The sequence below is a fragment of the Salmo salar genome, chromosome ssa22 (genome assembly GCF_905237065.1).
Source record: "Salmo salar chromosome ssa22, Ssal_v3.1, whole genome shotgun sequence".
Classification (NCBI taxonomy): Eukaryota; Metazoa; Chordata; class Actinopteri; order Salmoniformes; family Salmonidae; genus Salmo; species Salmo salar.
Genome location: NC_059463.1, coordinates 22,760,674 through 22,776,238, shown reverse-complemented (window position 1 = coordinate 22,776,238; position 15,565 = coordinate 22,760,674). Strand labels below are relative to the sequence as shown.

Sequence of the window (15,565 nt, the reverse complement as noted above, 5' to 3'; positions counted from 1 at the left end):
ACTGCAGCATCCACCGAGAGGCTCTTGCTGCAAAGGGAATGACCTGACAGCTTGAAAGACGTTTTGGACACTACAGTGAAAATGGTTAACTTTGTTAAAGCAAGGCCCCTGAACTCTCGTGTATTTTCTGCACTATGCAATGATATGGGCAGCGACCATGTAACGCTTTTACAATATACAGAAGTGCGCTGGTTATCAAGGGGCAAAGTATTGACATGGTTTTTTTTTTTAATTGAGAGACAACTTTAAGCTTTTCTTTACTGACCCTCATTTTCACTTGTCTGGCCGCTCGCAAGATGACGAGTTTCTCACACAACTGGCTGGGTGATGTTTTTTTCTCGCCTGAAGGATCTGAATCTAGGATTACAGCGACTCTCCGCAACTATATTCAATGTGTGGGACAAAACTGAGGCTCTGATTTAGAAGTTGGAGCTCTTCTCTGTCTGCACAACACACAGGTCTTTCCATCATTGTGTGATTTGTTGTGCGCAAATGAACTCAAGCTTACAGACAATATCAAATGTGACATAGCGATGCACCTGAGTGAGGTGGGAGGGCAATTACACAAACAACTGGATTCGTTATCCCTTTCATGCCCTGCCTCCAGTCCACTTACCGATATCTGAACAAGAGAGCCTTATCAAAATTGCAACAATCAGAAGCCACTGACAGATTTCTAGTTTGGGCAGCCCTCAGAGTATCGTGCCTTGGCAAATTGTGCTGTTAAGACACTAATTCCCTTTGCAATCATGTACCTATGTGAGAGTGGATTCTCGGGCCCTCACTAGCATGAAAACTAAATACAGGCACAGACTGTGTGTGGAAAATGATTTAAGTGTGAGACTCTCTCCAATACAACCCAACATTGCAGAGTGATGTGCATCCTTTCAAGCACACCCTTCTCATTAACCTGTGGTGAGTTATTCACAATTTTCGATGAACATATAAGGTTTTATATGTAAGATTGTTAAATAAAGAGAGAAATTAATGATTATTATTATATTATTATTTGTGCCCTGGTCCTATAAGAGCCACTTCCCACAAGCCGGCTTGTGACAAAAACTCACACTAATTCTTATGTTTAATAAAGGTATCGTATAGTGTGTGTGTGTGGCAGGCTTACAACGGTGGCAAAAAACAACATTTCAGAGTGCGCTGACACTGGTGCAAAATGGGGTACGCAGCTGGAGGTTGAATGTTTGAAGGGGTACGGGACTATAAAAAGTTTGGGAACCACTATTGTATAAAGTACCACTCATTCCAGGGTTTTTCTTTATTTTGACTATTTTCTACATTTTAGAATAATAGTGAAGACATCAAAACTATGAAATAACACATATGGAATCATATTGTAATGGAAAAAGTGTTAAACAAATCCAAATATATTTTAGATTTGAGATTATTCTAAGTAGCCACCCTTTGCCTTGATGACAGCTTTGCACATTCTTGGCATTCTCTCAACCAGCTTCATGAGGTAGTCACCTGGAATGCATTTCAATTAACAGGTGTGCCTTGTTAAAAGTTAATTTGTGGAATTTCTTTCCTTCTTAATGGGTTTGAGCCAATCAGTTGTGTTGTGACAAGGTAGGGGTGGTATACAGAAGATAGCCCTATTTGGGAAAAGACCAAGACCCTATTATGGCAAGAGCAGCTCAAATAAGCAAATAGAAACAACAGCCCATCATTACTTTAAGACATGAATGTCAGTCCATCCAGAAAATGTCAAGTACTTTTAAAGTTTCTTCAAGTGCAGTCGCAAAAACCATCAAGCATTATGATGAAACTGGCTCTCATGAGGACCGCCACAGGAAAGGAAGACCCAGAGTTACCTCCCGCAGCAAAGGATATCATTAGAGTTAAACTGCACCTCAGATTACAGCCCAAATATATACTTCACAGAGTTCAAGTAACAGACACATCTCAACATCAACTGTTCAGAGGAGACCGCGTGAATCAGGCCTTCATGGTCGAATTGCTGCAAAGAAACCACTACTATGGTGTGGGGGTGACACTGTCAGTGATTTACTCAGAATTCAAGGCACACTTAACCAGTATGGTGACCACAGCAATCTGCAGCGATACATCTGGTTTGCGCTTAGTGGGACTATCATTTGTTTTCAACAGGACAATAACCAAAAACCCACCTCCAGGCTGTGTAAGGGCTATTTGACCAAGAAGGAGACTGATGGAGTGCTGCATCAGATGACCTGGCCTCCACAATCACCCAACCTCAACCCAATTGAGATGGTTTGGGATGAGTTGGACCGCAGAATGAAGGAAAAGCAGCCAACACAAGTACTCAGCATATGTGGGAACCCCTTCAAGACAGTTGGAAAAGCATTCCTAATGAAGCTGGTTGGGAGAATGCCAAGAGTGTGCAAAGCTGTCATCAAGGCAAAGGGTGGCTACTTAGAGGAATCTAAAATCTAAAATATATTTTGATTTGTTTAACACTTTTTTGGTTAGAGCATGATTCCATATGTATTATTTTATAGTTTTGATGTATTCACATTTTTTTTACAATGTAGAACGTAGGTGTGACTGGTACTGTACATATGCATAAATGAACACATATTTCTATGAACTTGACCTACATCTGTTGTTTGGGCAGATTTTTTTAAATAATGGACTTTGGAAGATTGGACGATTCTTCTTGGCACTTACAACAAGACGTGGTTTGATCGCAGAAGTGTATGGTTGCCTAGCAACTTGGAACGCCGTGGGAAGACAGACAGACAGAGCGAGCAGGCGATCTGATAGTCTTTGTTTAGCAGTTTTGTTTTGTTTTTGTGCACGGATTGTATTCATTGATGGACTTGTCATCTGCCAATCCAACCGATAAGCGGCCTGATATGTTAGCTAACGTCGGTAATGTTACAGGTTGTTTTTGCTTTGATACTTGGTCAATGTGAAATAGCTAGTTTAGCTACTGACTATATCATGCTGATTTGCTATCTTGCTTCTGTGACCAGATCAACAGGTTGATGTTAGACTTTATTATTTTGATCAGATAGTATGTCAGCTGGATGATGTCTGTCATAGCTGCTAGTGAGATTAATTGTTTAGCTACAAATGAACAGTAATCTAAACTATTGTAACGACAATTATTGTTTCTTGTCGCTAGCTTGCACAATGCCTGAAATGGATTCAACAACTGATGATTGATATTGACATTGGTAGCCAATGATGATATAGACTTTTGTAGCCAATATCAAGAGATCATTCTTATAGACAAACATTGGTGTCAGACTTTGCCTTGCTAACTTGTCACCAGTGCTTGCCTGATATCAGACATACCAAGAAGACAGAGGCAAAAATGGCTTCAGAGTCAGTGAAGGTAGTGGTCAGGTGTCGGCCGATGAATGATAGGGAGCAAATACTGAATTGTAAGATGGTAGTATCAGTAGAGATGAGTAGGTGTCAGTGTTTGATCAAGAAGCCAGGGGCGAAGGAGGAGCCACCAAAACAATTCACCTTTGATGGAACCTACTTCATTGGCCAAACCACTGAGCAGATGTACAACGAGATCGCCTACCCTTTGGTTGAGGTAGGCCTACAATAAATCCTACTACAATTCCACAACTTGATTTTGGTGGATTTCAAGCAGCAGCACCAGCTCTTGGGTTATTGGACACCTCCAGTAGAGATCTGAAACGAAATACATGTCACAGTTAGGAAAACAAGTGTGCCACTGCCACCTAAGCTACAGTATATCCCCTTGCTAATGACCTCGGAGCTCATCATTTAGAGAAGAGGCTGCTATTAATCTACTGCTGAAATTAATTGTAAGCATATAGACCTATTGCTTAAAAAAAATCTACAAGCATGTCAATTTGTCTTTGCACTGTCAATTGAAAATGTGATGGTTGAGGCAAACAGACTGTTCTTTCTACTGACAGGGGGTGACTGAAGGGTACAATGGAACAATTTTTGCATATGGCCAGACTGGAAGTGGCAAGTCCTTCACCATGCAGGGGGTATCTGAGCCAGCAGCCCAGAGAGGGGTCATCCCAAGGGCCTTTGAGCACATCTTCGAGAGCATTCAGGTACAGTCTTCACCTTCAATATTGTAATGCCACCAAGGATAAGTTGGTGGGGATCATTATTTCAGAATTGCTGTGGTTGGAAAAGCTGACCTCAGACAAGGCCTTTGTATGACTGGCAGGGCCTATTGGAGTGGCCAGGTTGTACTACTGTAGGTCACATGAATGTGCTTCATTATCAAGTGTTTCCTCTCAAGAATAGGTTCTTATTCATTAGTTGTCTTCTGTGTAAGATAGTGTGCAGAAAATACAAAGTTCCTGGTGAGGGCTTCCTACTTAGAGATCTACAATGAAGAAATCCGAGACCTTTTGGGAAATGACACCAAACAGAAAATGGAGGTAAGAAACCATAGTACCCGAATATTAGAGGGGTATTCATTTTTTAAGTACTGCAAGTTTATGTTTCTGACATAGGTTGTTTCTTGCCATGGGATGATAGGAAGGGAACCGCTTCATTGTGCGGTGGGCATTTGTATTTCCGGCACAATGGTTGTTACCTTGGCGACTTAAGAATAGGACAGGGAAGTGTGTGCCTGTTTGTGAGTTTTTTAAGGTGTCCTCATATGATGACAGGTTTGTTGTTTGTGTGCGTGTGCTTGTTGGCGGATGTCAGCTGAAGGAGCACCCAGAGCATGGTGTATATGTGCGAGACCTCTCCTTGCACACTGTGCACAGCGTGGGGGAGTGTGAGCGCATTATGGTGCAGGGCTGGGGGAATCGATCTGTGGGCTACACCCTCATGAACAAGGACTCCTCCCGCTCCCACTCCATCTTTACCATTCACATGGAGATCTGCAATACAGGTGAGATCACCCCTCTGTCTGTGCATCATCACACACAAACTCAGTCATTCACAGCCCGCCTCGACAGATGAGTCACTAATACACACATATTCATTGAGTTAAACAGAAACTAGTGAGGAGTCTGGAATGTTGAGTCATATTTCTGTCTCTTTGCAATCCATGGAACTGAAACAGCCCTATCAGCTGCATAAATAACCTCAAAAACCATATACAGAGCCTTCAGAAAGTATTCACACCCTTTGACTTTTTCCACATTTTGTTGTTACAGCCTGAATTTAAAATGGATTACATTTAGATTTTTGGTCAATGGCCTACACACAATACCCCATAATGTCATAGTGGAAAAAAATGTACACACATTTTTACAAATGAATAACAAATGAAATCTGAAATGTCTTGAGTCAATAAGTATTCAACCCCTTTGTTATGGAAAGCCTCAATAAGTTCAGCAGTAAACATTTGCAAAACAAGTAACAATAACTTGCAATAAGTTGCATGTGTGCAATAATAGTGTTTAACATAATTTTTTCATGAGTACCTCATCTCTGTACCCCACACATACAATTATCTGTAAGTTTCCTCAGTCAAGCAGTGAATTTCAAACACAGATTTAACCACAAAGACCAGGGAGGTTTTCCAATGCCTCACAAAGAAGGGCACCTATTGGTAGATGGGTAAAAACAAGCTGACATTGAATGTCCCTTTGAGCATGGTGAAGTTATTATTTACACTTTGGATGGTGTATCAATACACCCAGTCACTACAAAGATACAGGCGTCCTTCCTAACTCAGGTGCCGGAGAGGAAGAAAACCTCTCAGGGATTTCACCATGAGGCCAATGGTGACTTTAAAACCATTACAGCGTTTATTGGCTGTGATAGGAAAAAACTGAGGATGGCTCAACAATATTGTAGTTACTCCACAATACGAACCTATGCGTTCTGTGGAAAATAATGAACGACGTGGAAGGTGTGTTCCATGATGGGCTAGCGGAGAGGAACTAAGCTTCCACGGAGTTGCATTATTTTCCAGGGAACGCATAGAGCCCCAAGTTGATTATCCCTTTTATACCATTAACACATTTGCCACTAGAAATGTGTTCATTTGCCTGGAGAAATGTGTTCAACGTCCATTGAAGTAGCTAGCAAGTTTACTAGATAGCTAAAGTACTAGTTGCTGTGGTAACCAAACAAACAGACTTGTTAGTTTAGCTAGACAAACCATCAGTCCTAGCTTGCTATTATGAAAATCGAATTCAACAATACCACTACTGTTTTCAATCCGACTTGCTTTCAAAAGCAGCTCAAACAAAACATGTAAAAATTAACTATAGCCATTCAATTCTACTGTGGGAAATAATGCATGCCCTAGAATGCCCTTCAAGCTAATCAGAAAGGAGTATTCAACAATTCCATGGTATAACAAGTGTTATGTTTGGGGCAATTCCAATACAACACATTACTGAGTACCACTCTCCATATTTTCAAGCATAGTGGTGGCTGCATCATGTTATGAGTAAAGGGGGGTACGACCCGGTACTAGATTAGTGTACCTAATAAACTGTTCGGTGAGTGAATCATTAGGAACATTGGCTCTTTCCATGAGACTGAACAGGTGAAACCTATGATCTCTTAAATCACTTGTTAAATCCACTTCAATCAGTGTAGATGAAGGGGAGGAGACCAGTTAAAGAAGGATCTATAAGTCTTAAGACAATTAAGACATGGATTGTGTATATGTTCCATTCAGAGGGTGAATGGGAAAGACAAAAGATTTAAGTGCCTTTGAACTGGTATGGTAGCAGCTGCCAGGCACACCGGTTTCATTGTGTCAAGAACTGCAAAGCTGGTAGGTTTTTCATGCTCAACAGTTTCCCATGTGTGTCAATAATGGTCCACCACCCAAAGGACCGCCAGCCAACTGGACACAACTGTGGGAAGCATTGGCATCAACATGGTGCAGCATCCATGTCGAACGCTTTCGACACCTTGTAGAGTCCATGCCCTGACGAATTGAGGTTGTTCTGAGTGCAAAAGGGGATGCAACTCAATATTAGGAAGGTTTTCCTAATATTTTGTACACTCAGTGTACATAACATAATATTCTGCATATTGGTTGTGGTCAAAGAGTAGCTGATGAACTACCAATGGAGACCAGTTGCTGCAAGGTGCCTTGTTCAATTACTCTCAGAGGATATGTCTTTTACTCTGACCTAGGCTCAAAGGCTTCCCCCTGGATGTGACATGATATTCCCTCCCTCCCTCCCTCAATGACTATTAACTATCACATTTCTTCATTTGTTTATTTAGCTACAGTACCAGTCAAAAGTTTGGACACACCTACTCATTCAAGGGTTTTTCTTTATTTTTACTATTTTCTACATTGTAGAATAATAGTCAAGACATCAAAACTATAAAATACCACAGATGGAATCATCTACTAACCAAAAAAGTGTTAAACAAATCAAAATATATTTTATGTTTTAGATTCTTCAAATTAGGCACCCTTTGCCTTGATAACAGCTTTGCACTTTTGGCATCACCTGGAACACTTTTCCAACAGTCTTGAACGAGTTCCCACATATGCTGAGCACTTGTTGGCTGCTTTTCCTTAACTCTGCGGTCCAACTCATCCCAAACCATCTCAATTGGGTTGAGGTCGGGTGATTGTGGAGGCCAGGTCATCTGATGGAGCACTCCATCACTCTCCTTCTTGGTCAAATAGCCCTTACACAGCCTGGAGGTGTGTTGGGTCATTGTCCTGTTGAAAAACAAATGATAGTTCTACAAAGCGCAAACCAGATGGGATGGTGTATCACTGCAGAATGCTGTGGTAGCCATGCTGGTTAAGTGTGCCTTGAATTCTAAATAAATCACTGACAGTGTCACCAGCAAAGCACCATCACACCTCCTCCATGCTTCACGGTGGGAACCACACACGCGGAGATCATCCGCTCACCTACACTGCGTCTCCCAAAGACATGGCGGTTGGAGCCAAAAATCTCTCATTCGGACTCATCAGACCAAAGGACAGATTTCCACCGGTCTAATGTCCATTGCTCAAGTCTCTTTTTATTATTGGTGTCATTTAGTAGTGGTTTCTTTCCAGCAATTTGACCATGAATGCCTGATTCACTGTCTCCTCTGAACAGTTAATGTTGAGATGTGTCTGTTACTTGAACGCTGTGAAGCATTTATTTGGGCTGCAATCTGAGGTGCAGCTAACTCTAATGAACTTATCCTCTGCAGCAAAGGTAACTCTGGGTCTTCCTTTCCTGTGGCGGTCCTCATGGGAGCCAGTTTCATCATAGAGCTTGATGGTTTTTGCTACTGCACTTGAAGAAACTTTCAATGTTCTTGACATTTTCCAGATTGACTGACCTTCATGTCTTAAAGTAATGATGGACTTTTGATTTGATTAACACTTTTTTGATTACTACATAATTCCAAATGTGTTATTTCATAGTTTTGATGTCTTCACTATTATTCTACAATGTAGAAAATAGTAAAAATAAAGATGAGTAGGTGTGTCCAAACTTTTGACTGGTACGGTATATTTACATACTGTTGAAATCGGAAGTTTACATACACCTTAGCCAAATACATTTAAACTCAGTTTTTCACAATTCCTGACATTTAATCCTAGTAAAAAGTCCCTGTCTTAGGTCAGTTAGGATCACCACTTTATTTTAAGAATGTGAAATGTCATAATAATATTACAGAGAATGATTTATTTCAGCTTTTATTTCTGTCATCACATTCCCAGTGGGTCAGAAGTTTACATACATTCAATTAGTATTTGGTAGCATTGCCTTTAAATTGTTTAACTTGGTCAAACGTTTCGGGTAGCCTTCCACAAGCTTCCCACAATAGGTTGGGTGAATTTTGGCCCATTCCTCCTGACAGAGCTTGTGTAACTGAGTCAGGTTTGTAGGCCTCCTTGCTCGCACACGCTTTTTCAGTTCTGCCCACAAATTTTCTATAGGATTGAAGTCAGGGCTTTGTGGTGGCCACTCCAATACCTTGACTTTGTTGTCCTTAAGCCATTTTGCCACAATTTTGGAAGTATGCCTGTGGTCATTGTCCATTTGGAAGACCCATTTGCAACCAAACTTTAACTTCCTGACTGATGTCTTGAGATGTTGCTTCAATATATTCCACATAATTTTCCTCCCTCATGATGCCATCTATTTTGTGAAGTGCAACAGTCCCTCTTGCAGAAAAGCACCCCCACAACATGATGCTGCCACCCCCGTGCTTAACGGTTGGGATGGTGTTCTTCCGCTTGCAAGCCTGCCACTTTTCCTCCAAACATAACGATGGTCATTATGGCCAAACAGTTCTATTTTTGTTTCATCAGACCAGAGGACATTTCTCCAAAAAGTATGATCTTTGTCCCCATGTGCAGTTGCAAACCGTAGTCTGGCTTTTTTATGGCGGTTTTGGAGCAGGGGCTTCTTCCTTGCTGAGCGGCCTTTCAGGTTATGTCGATATAGGACTCGTTTTACTGTGGATATAGATATTTTTGTACCTGTTTCCTCCAGCGTCTTCACAAGGTCCTTTGCTGTTGTTCTGGGATTGATTTGTAAAATGTTTTTTTTTTTTTTTTTTAAATACATTTTTTTTGTTAAATTCATGAAATGAAATTAAATGTATGCATTCACTACTGTAAGTCGCTCTGGATAAGAGCGTCTGCTAAATGACTAAAATGTAATGTAAATGATTTGCACTTTTCACACCAAAGTACGTTCATCTCTAGGAGACAGAACGCGTCTCCTTCCTGAGCGGTATGACAGCTGCGTGGTCCCATGGTGTTTATACTTGCGTACTATTGTTTGTACAGGTGAACATGGTACCTTCAGGCGTTTGGAAATTGCTCCCAAGGATGAACCAGACTTGTGGAGGTCTACCATTTTTTTTTCTGAGGTCTTTGATGATTTCTTTTGATTTTCCCATGATGTCAAGCAAAGAGGCACTGAGTTTGAAGGTAGGCCTTGAAATACATCCACAGGTACACCTCCAATTGACTCAAATGATGTCAATTAGCCTATCAGAAGCTTCTGAAGCCATGACATAATTTTCTGGAATTTTCCAAGCTGTTTGAAGGCACTGTTAACTTAGTGTATGTAAACTTCTGACCCACTGGAATTGTGATACAGTGAATTATAAGTGAAATAATCTGTCTGTAAACAATTGTTGGAAAAATGACTTGTGGGAGGGGCACAAAGTAGATGTCCCAACTGACTTGCCAAAACTATAGTTTGTTAACAAGAAATGTGTGGAGTGGTTGAAAAACGAGTTTTAATAACGCCAACATAAGTGTATGTAACCTTCCGACTTCCACTGTATGGGCTGCAATTCAGCGGTTAGCTGCCAATGTTGTACAGCATGATTGACAAACTAAACCTTATATACAGTGCATTCGGAAAGTATTCAGACCCCTTGACTTTTTCAACATTTTGTTACGTTAAAGCCTTATTCTGAAATTGATGAAATAGTTTTTTCCCCTCATCAATCTACATACAATTCCCCATAGTGACAAACTAAAAACATGTTTTTAGACATTTTTGCAAACTTATAAAAAATACTAAACTGATATTTCACATTTACATACGTTTTCAGACCCTTTACTCAGTCCTTTGTTGAAGCCCTTTTGGCAGCGATTTTACTGAGAAGTGGCTTCCGTTTGGCCACTCTCCATAAAGGCCTGATTGGTGAACTGCTGTAGAGATGGTTGTCCCTCTGGAGCACTGTCAGAGTGACCATCGGGTTCTTGGTCACCTCCCTGACTAAGGCCCTTCTCCCCCGATTGCTCAGTTTGGCTGGACAGCCAGCTCAAGGAAGAGTCTCGGTGGTTCCAAACTTCTTCCGTTTAAGAATGATGGAGGCCACTGTGTTCTTGGGGACCTTCAATGCTACAGTACCCTTCCCCAGATCTGTGCCTTGACACACTCCTGTCTCAGAGCTCTTTGGACAATTCCTTCATCCTCATGGCTTGGTTTTTGCTTTGACATGCACTGTCAACTGTGGGACCTTATATAGACAGGTGTGTGCCATTCCAAATCATGTCCAATCAATTTAATTTACCACAGGTGGACTCCAATCAAGTTGTAGAAACATCTCAAGGATGATCAATGGAAACAGGATGCACCTGAGCTCAATTTCGAGTCTCATAGCAAAGGATCTGAATACTTATGTAAATAAGGTATTTCTGTTTTTTATTTTATAACATTTGCAAAAATGCCTAAAAACCTGTTTTCGCTTTGTCATTATGGGGTATTGTGTGTAGATTGATGAGGGAAAAAAGTTAAATTACAGCCTTATTCTAAATTTGATTAAATTAACAAAATGTGGAAAAGGAGAAGGGGTCTGAATACTTTCCGAATGCACTGTATATGTATACACAGTGTATCTAGATCTCAGGGTCCAAAAGATGGGAGAGGTACTAGTACGGCAGATTATGACAGCTAACTCAACCATAATGCGTGTTCTTGTCTGTGTTAGCCCTTGGCTTTGAGGCCTAATATTCACTGTCTGTGTCCTGTGGTCTCAGATTCAGCTGGCGAGGACCACCTGCGTGCGGGAAAACTGAACCTGGTGGACCTGGCAGGCAGTGAGAGGCAGTCTAAGACTGGTGCCACTGGGGAGCGGCTCCGTGAGGCCACCAAGATCAATCTGTCCCTGTCGGCTCTGGGCAACGTCATCTCTGCCCTGGTGGATGGCCGCTCCAAACACATCCCCTACCGAGACTCCAAGCTGACCCGGCTGCTGCAGGACTCCCTGGGAGGGAACACTCGCACCCTGATGGTGGCCTGCCTCTCGCCTGCAGACAACAACTATGAGGAGAGCCTGAGCACCCTGCGCTACGCCAACAGGGCCAAGAACATCCAGAACAGGCCCCGCATCAATGAGGACCCCAAGGATGCCCTGCTCCGAGAGTATCAGGAGGAAATCAAGCAACTACGCGCCCTCATCTCTGGCCAGTTGGGCAGTGGCGACCTGTCATGTGAGAACCATGTTTTTCTCCACACTTTGTCTTACCATTGTGAGTAAGAGTTTTCACATAGAAGATCAAACTGCTAGGTTATTGTGTCTTGTCTAAAATTGCCCTATTCTCAATTGTACCATATTCATCAGCGCTTCTGGCTGGCCAGTTGTCTGCGGGGCCCTCTGCTGGTCCATCAAGGCCACAGTCCAGCAGTACTGAGGAGGAGAAGGAGAAGATTAAAGAGGTGGGTAGGGTACTCTTCCACAGGGTTAGTTGACTGAGAGGCTGTTCATTGGGAGGGGTAGATGACCTGACCTATTTGTGACCTCCAGGAGTACGAGGAGAAGCTGGCCAGGCTTCAGGCTGAGTATAACGCTGAGCAGGAGTCCAAGGCCAAGCTACAGGAGGACATAGCTGTTCTGCGCTCTTCATATGAGACCAAGCTGTCCAGTCTGGAGAAGTCTAGGGCCAGCAGAGGGCACTATATTACCACGGCTGGTACCATTACAACATCCCTGTCTACATTAGAATAACCAACCAATTCATTATCACACAGTTAGACAACCATAGCCAAGGATTTTAATAAGAGATTTTATTAAGATAAATACCTTTAGCACTCAAGTGTATAGATGTTGCTCTAGTACTTTACATGATACTATGCCTTGTTTTCTCATTGCCTAGAGTCAGAGATCTCCATTCTTATGAAACAAGCTCTTGAGGAGGAGTCATGCTGTGTCACTGCTGCCCCACATGAGCATGCTGATTTGGAACCAGCCCTGGCCAAGGTACACATGCCTCAAGTTCCCAATACTTGTGGATAACAGGTTATGCATGCATTTTGTAGTAGTACACATCAGAATGGAGCGGTCCCTTTAAGGACGTTTGTAACTTCTCTTCTTGTAGGTGAGCCAGACACAGGCATCTCGCCAGGTGACCAGTGTCCAGACAGGGTCTGAGGGGGAGGAGAATGCAGACTCCCCTCCCATTGGCACCCCAGGCCCTCTGGACCAGAAGCATGTCCTCGAGAGGTGAGTGACCACACACCCACAATATACCCTTTGTATAACATCATGTCCAGTGGTGTGATAGTGTGGCTTGATGCCCTGTCCTGTCTCCAGGCTGCAGCAGTTGGAACAGGAAGTGGTGGGAGGGGAGCAGGCTCGGAACAAGGAGTTACAGCAGAGACACCGACAGAGGAAGACCCTGGCAGACCAGAGGAAGAAGCAGCTGATTGAGGCCCTGGCAGAGAACCGTGAGGAGAGTGACAATGTGATGCTCAATGTCTACGACTCCATCCAGGAGGAGGTCCATGCTAAGAGTCGACTCCTAGAGAACACCCAGGGCAAGGTGGGACATCTTCATGGAAAATAAATGCCAGATGAATGATTTATCTACTAGCACGCATGTTCCTGTACTAGATTTCTTACGCTCATTTTTATTATTGATTCTGATTGCTGATTCTGTTAAGAATGCATTATGAACTGTGATATAGATATAAGATTTAAGAGTAAACTTAAGCCTGTATGGTCTAGTTTTAAGTGGTGTTCTCCTGATGTGATTTCACAGCTGAAGGCGGCCAAGCTGGAGATCCGGGACCTGCAGGCGGAGTTTGAGCTAGAGAGAAACGACTACCTGGCCACCGTCCGCAGGCTGGAGAGGGAGGGCCATTTGCTGCAGGCACTGCTGGAGCGCATGGCCCCTCTGGTCCGCCGTGACTGCAACTACAGCAACCTGGACCGCCTGCGGAAGGAGGCCACCTGGGATGAAGACGGCGCCACCTGGAGGCTGCCTGAGGTGGTGGTGCAGAAAACGGCCCTGCCATCCGGTGAGTGTAGGACAAGGAGAAATTATGTTGTGAGGATTTCTTTGAAGATAGGATTAATGTTCACATTTTTAGTGGATGGGCTTTTTGTGTAGATTTTATATGTTGAGATTGCGTGCATCCTCTGTCCCGTCTCTCGTTCAGCAGTAGCTCCTTCAGCTCAGAGGCTCTCTGTACGCAGGAGCTCAGTGGCTGACACAGGAGAGTCCTTTCAGGTGTGTACTCATCTTTTTAAAAACGTTTCTTATGGGATATGAGAATTAAAACATAAAATGTCTATGGTCCCTCATTGTTGCCTATGTTTTGTGCAGGATGACGAGGACCGATATAAGGAGATGTTGAACCGCAGCGACAGCGAGAACTTCGCCAGCAACTACTTCAAGCCTAAGAGAGCCAACCAGCTGCTGGGCGGTGAGCCCCTGAAGGGACTGGGTAAGACCAGGAGCTACAGGCCCTTCCCCTGACCCCACAGCCCAGGCTACAGGAGGGAGAGCAGATCTGCTCACTAAAAATGTACTGTATTTACACAAATAAGCTATGTTAGCCTCGCCCAGCCCAGTGCATTTTCACTGCTCTTAACTGTAAATGTTATACATGGATAGGGTTTCTTTTCTTACGGAAAGCTGCAGAGGGCACTCTTATCTGAGTTCAACTGTCACTGGAGTTACAACTCAAATCAAATGTATTTATAAAGCCCTTTTTACATCAGCAGATGTCATAAAGTGCTATACAGAAACCCAGTCTAAAACCCCAAACAGCAAGCAATGCAGATGTAGAGGCACAACTGTGACTGAGGTGTCGTTAATGTTAACATAAAAACAGGCAAACTATGAATTGGTATTTAATAAGGTGTGCAGGCCGAAGGGGGAGGTGCCTGAAATTATAAGAAAATAATACAATTCAGATACTTTTGGAATGAACATTCAAATAAAATGTGACAATTATAGCACCACATATAGTACCAACGTACTGCTTGCTAGTATACAATTGTTTTATAAGGGTCCAAGTCAGTTACTGGAAACATTAAAAAGATCTAGCCTGCTATCCACTTAACTTCAACAGATCCTTTGCCCTATATTTGCTGTTGTCCCACTGATGACCTCTTCCCCTGCAGCAGTTCACTCAGCACCCCAGGGGAACGGGACGCCTCACCTGACCTCCAGCGGCTCCAACATCGGCCCCTCACTTAGCACTGAATCCTTCCTCCCTCGCCCCTTCCGCCTCGAGTCACTGGGGATCACCCCATCCAATGGCAAGGTGAAGAGGAAGAAAAGCAAAACGCACATCCCCTATGAGGGGAACTGAGAGAGCTGGGCTAGAGGGGCACTCTTCTGCAACCTCTCAATTTTTACCTGCCACCCTTTTTGACTCCTAGAGATCTCACTATTTGTTGACTTGTTTAGGTAGAGTATTTCATTAATCCACTGTGATTGACCCTGTGGTGTTGGTGCACTATTGAACTTTTGCTAACCAGCAATATAATGTCACGTTTACATGGACACTTGGTCTGGCAATGTGATGTTACTGGTGTGTTTGTTTTTTAGCACCTTTTTAAATGTTAGCTAACATTATGCTACTACCTAATGCCACACACCATAGTGCTTGCACTGACTCTTAATGCTGTGATATGATGGTTTATCCAACCCTGAATGTGCTATTTATCACTCTTGTGGTTTTTGGATGAACTGTTAATACAATATATTTTCTGTAGATCTTGTGCATTTCATGTCTAGTTCTCATTCACTTCACAGAATGCGTCTGGTTGTAAAATATTTAGCTGTGAGCATCAGTAATAGGAAGGTCATCTTCACCATCAGGGAAGAAATGAGATCTGAGAGCCAAACATGTTAGACCAGTTTCAATGTGACATGAGATGGATGACTCAACGAGTGCTCTGCGGCCAGGGTGGT

The 15,565-nt window shown here is 42.9% G+C and overlaps 1 protein-coding gene across 2 annotated transcripts; it reads left to right on the top strand.

Moving 5' to 3' along the window:
- Positions 1-2,456: 2,456 nt before the first annotated feature.
- kif17 (kinesin family member 17) lies at positions 2,457-15,365 on the top strand. Of its 2 annotated transcripts, none has more exons than XM_014166689.2 (14): positions 2,457-3,547; positions 3,900-4,046; positions 4,281-4,382; positions 4,657-4,846; positions 11,399-11,851; positions 11,983-12,077; positions 12,166-12,331; positions 12,515-12,618; positions 12,737-12,861; positions 12,952-13,180; positions 13,400-13,658; positions 13,803-13,870; positions 13,967-14,087; positions 14,770-15,365. In XM_014166689.2, exons 1-14 carry the CDS (start codon positions 3,317-3,319, stop codon positions 14,958-14,960), a joined length of 2,481 nt encoding a protein of 826 aa, XP_014022164.1. In that variant the 5' UTR covers positions 2,457-3,316; the 3' UTR covers positions 14,961-15,365. The 2 variants fall into 2 exon arrangements, with proteins under 2 accessions (XP_014022164.1, XP_014022163.1); XM_014166688.2 differs by having other exon boundaries at positions 13,800-13,870.
- Positions 15,366-15,565: the final 200 nt, after the last annotated feature.

Bases quoted from the DNA above. Each gene is read 5' to 3' on its own strand.
- kif17 (XM_014166688.2), top strand. From the start codon at position 3,317: ATGGCTTCAGAGTCAGTGAAGGTAGTGGTCAGGTGTCGGCCGATGAAT. The intron at 11,852-11,982 runs GTGAGAACCATG...CATATTCATCAG, and splicing joins GGGCAGTGGCGACCTGTCAT to CGCTTCTGGCTGGCCAGTTG. The intron at 13,181-13,399 runs GTGGGACATCTT...GTGATTTCACAG, and splicing joins TAGAGAACACCCAGGGCAAG to CTGAAGGCGGCCAAGCTGGA.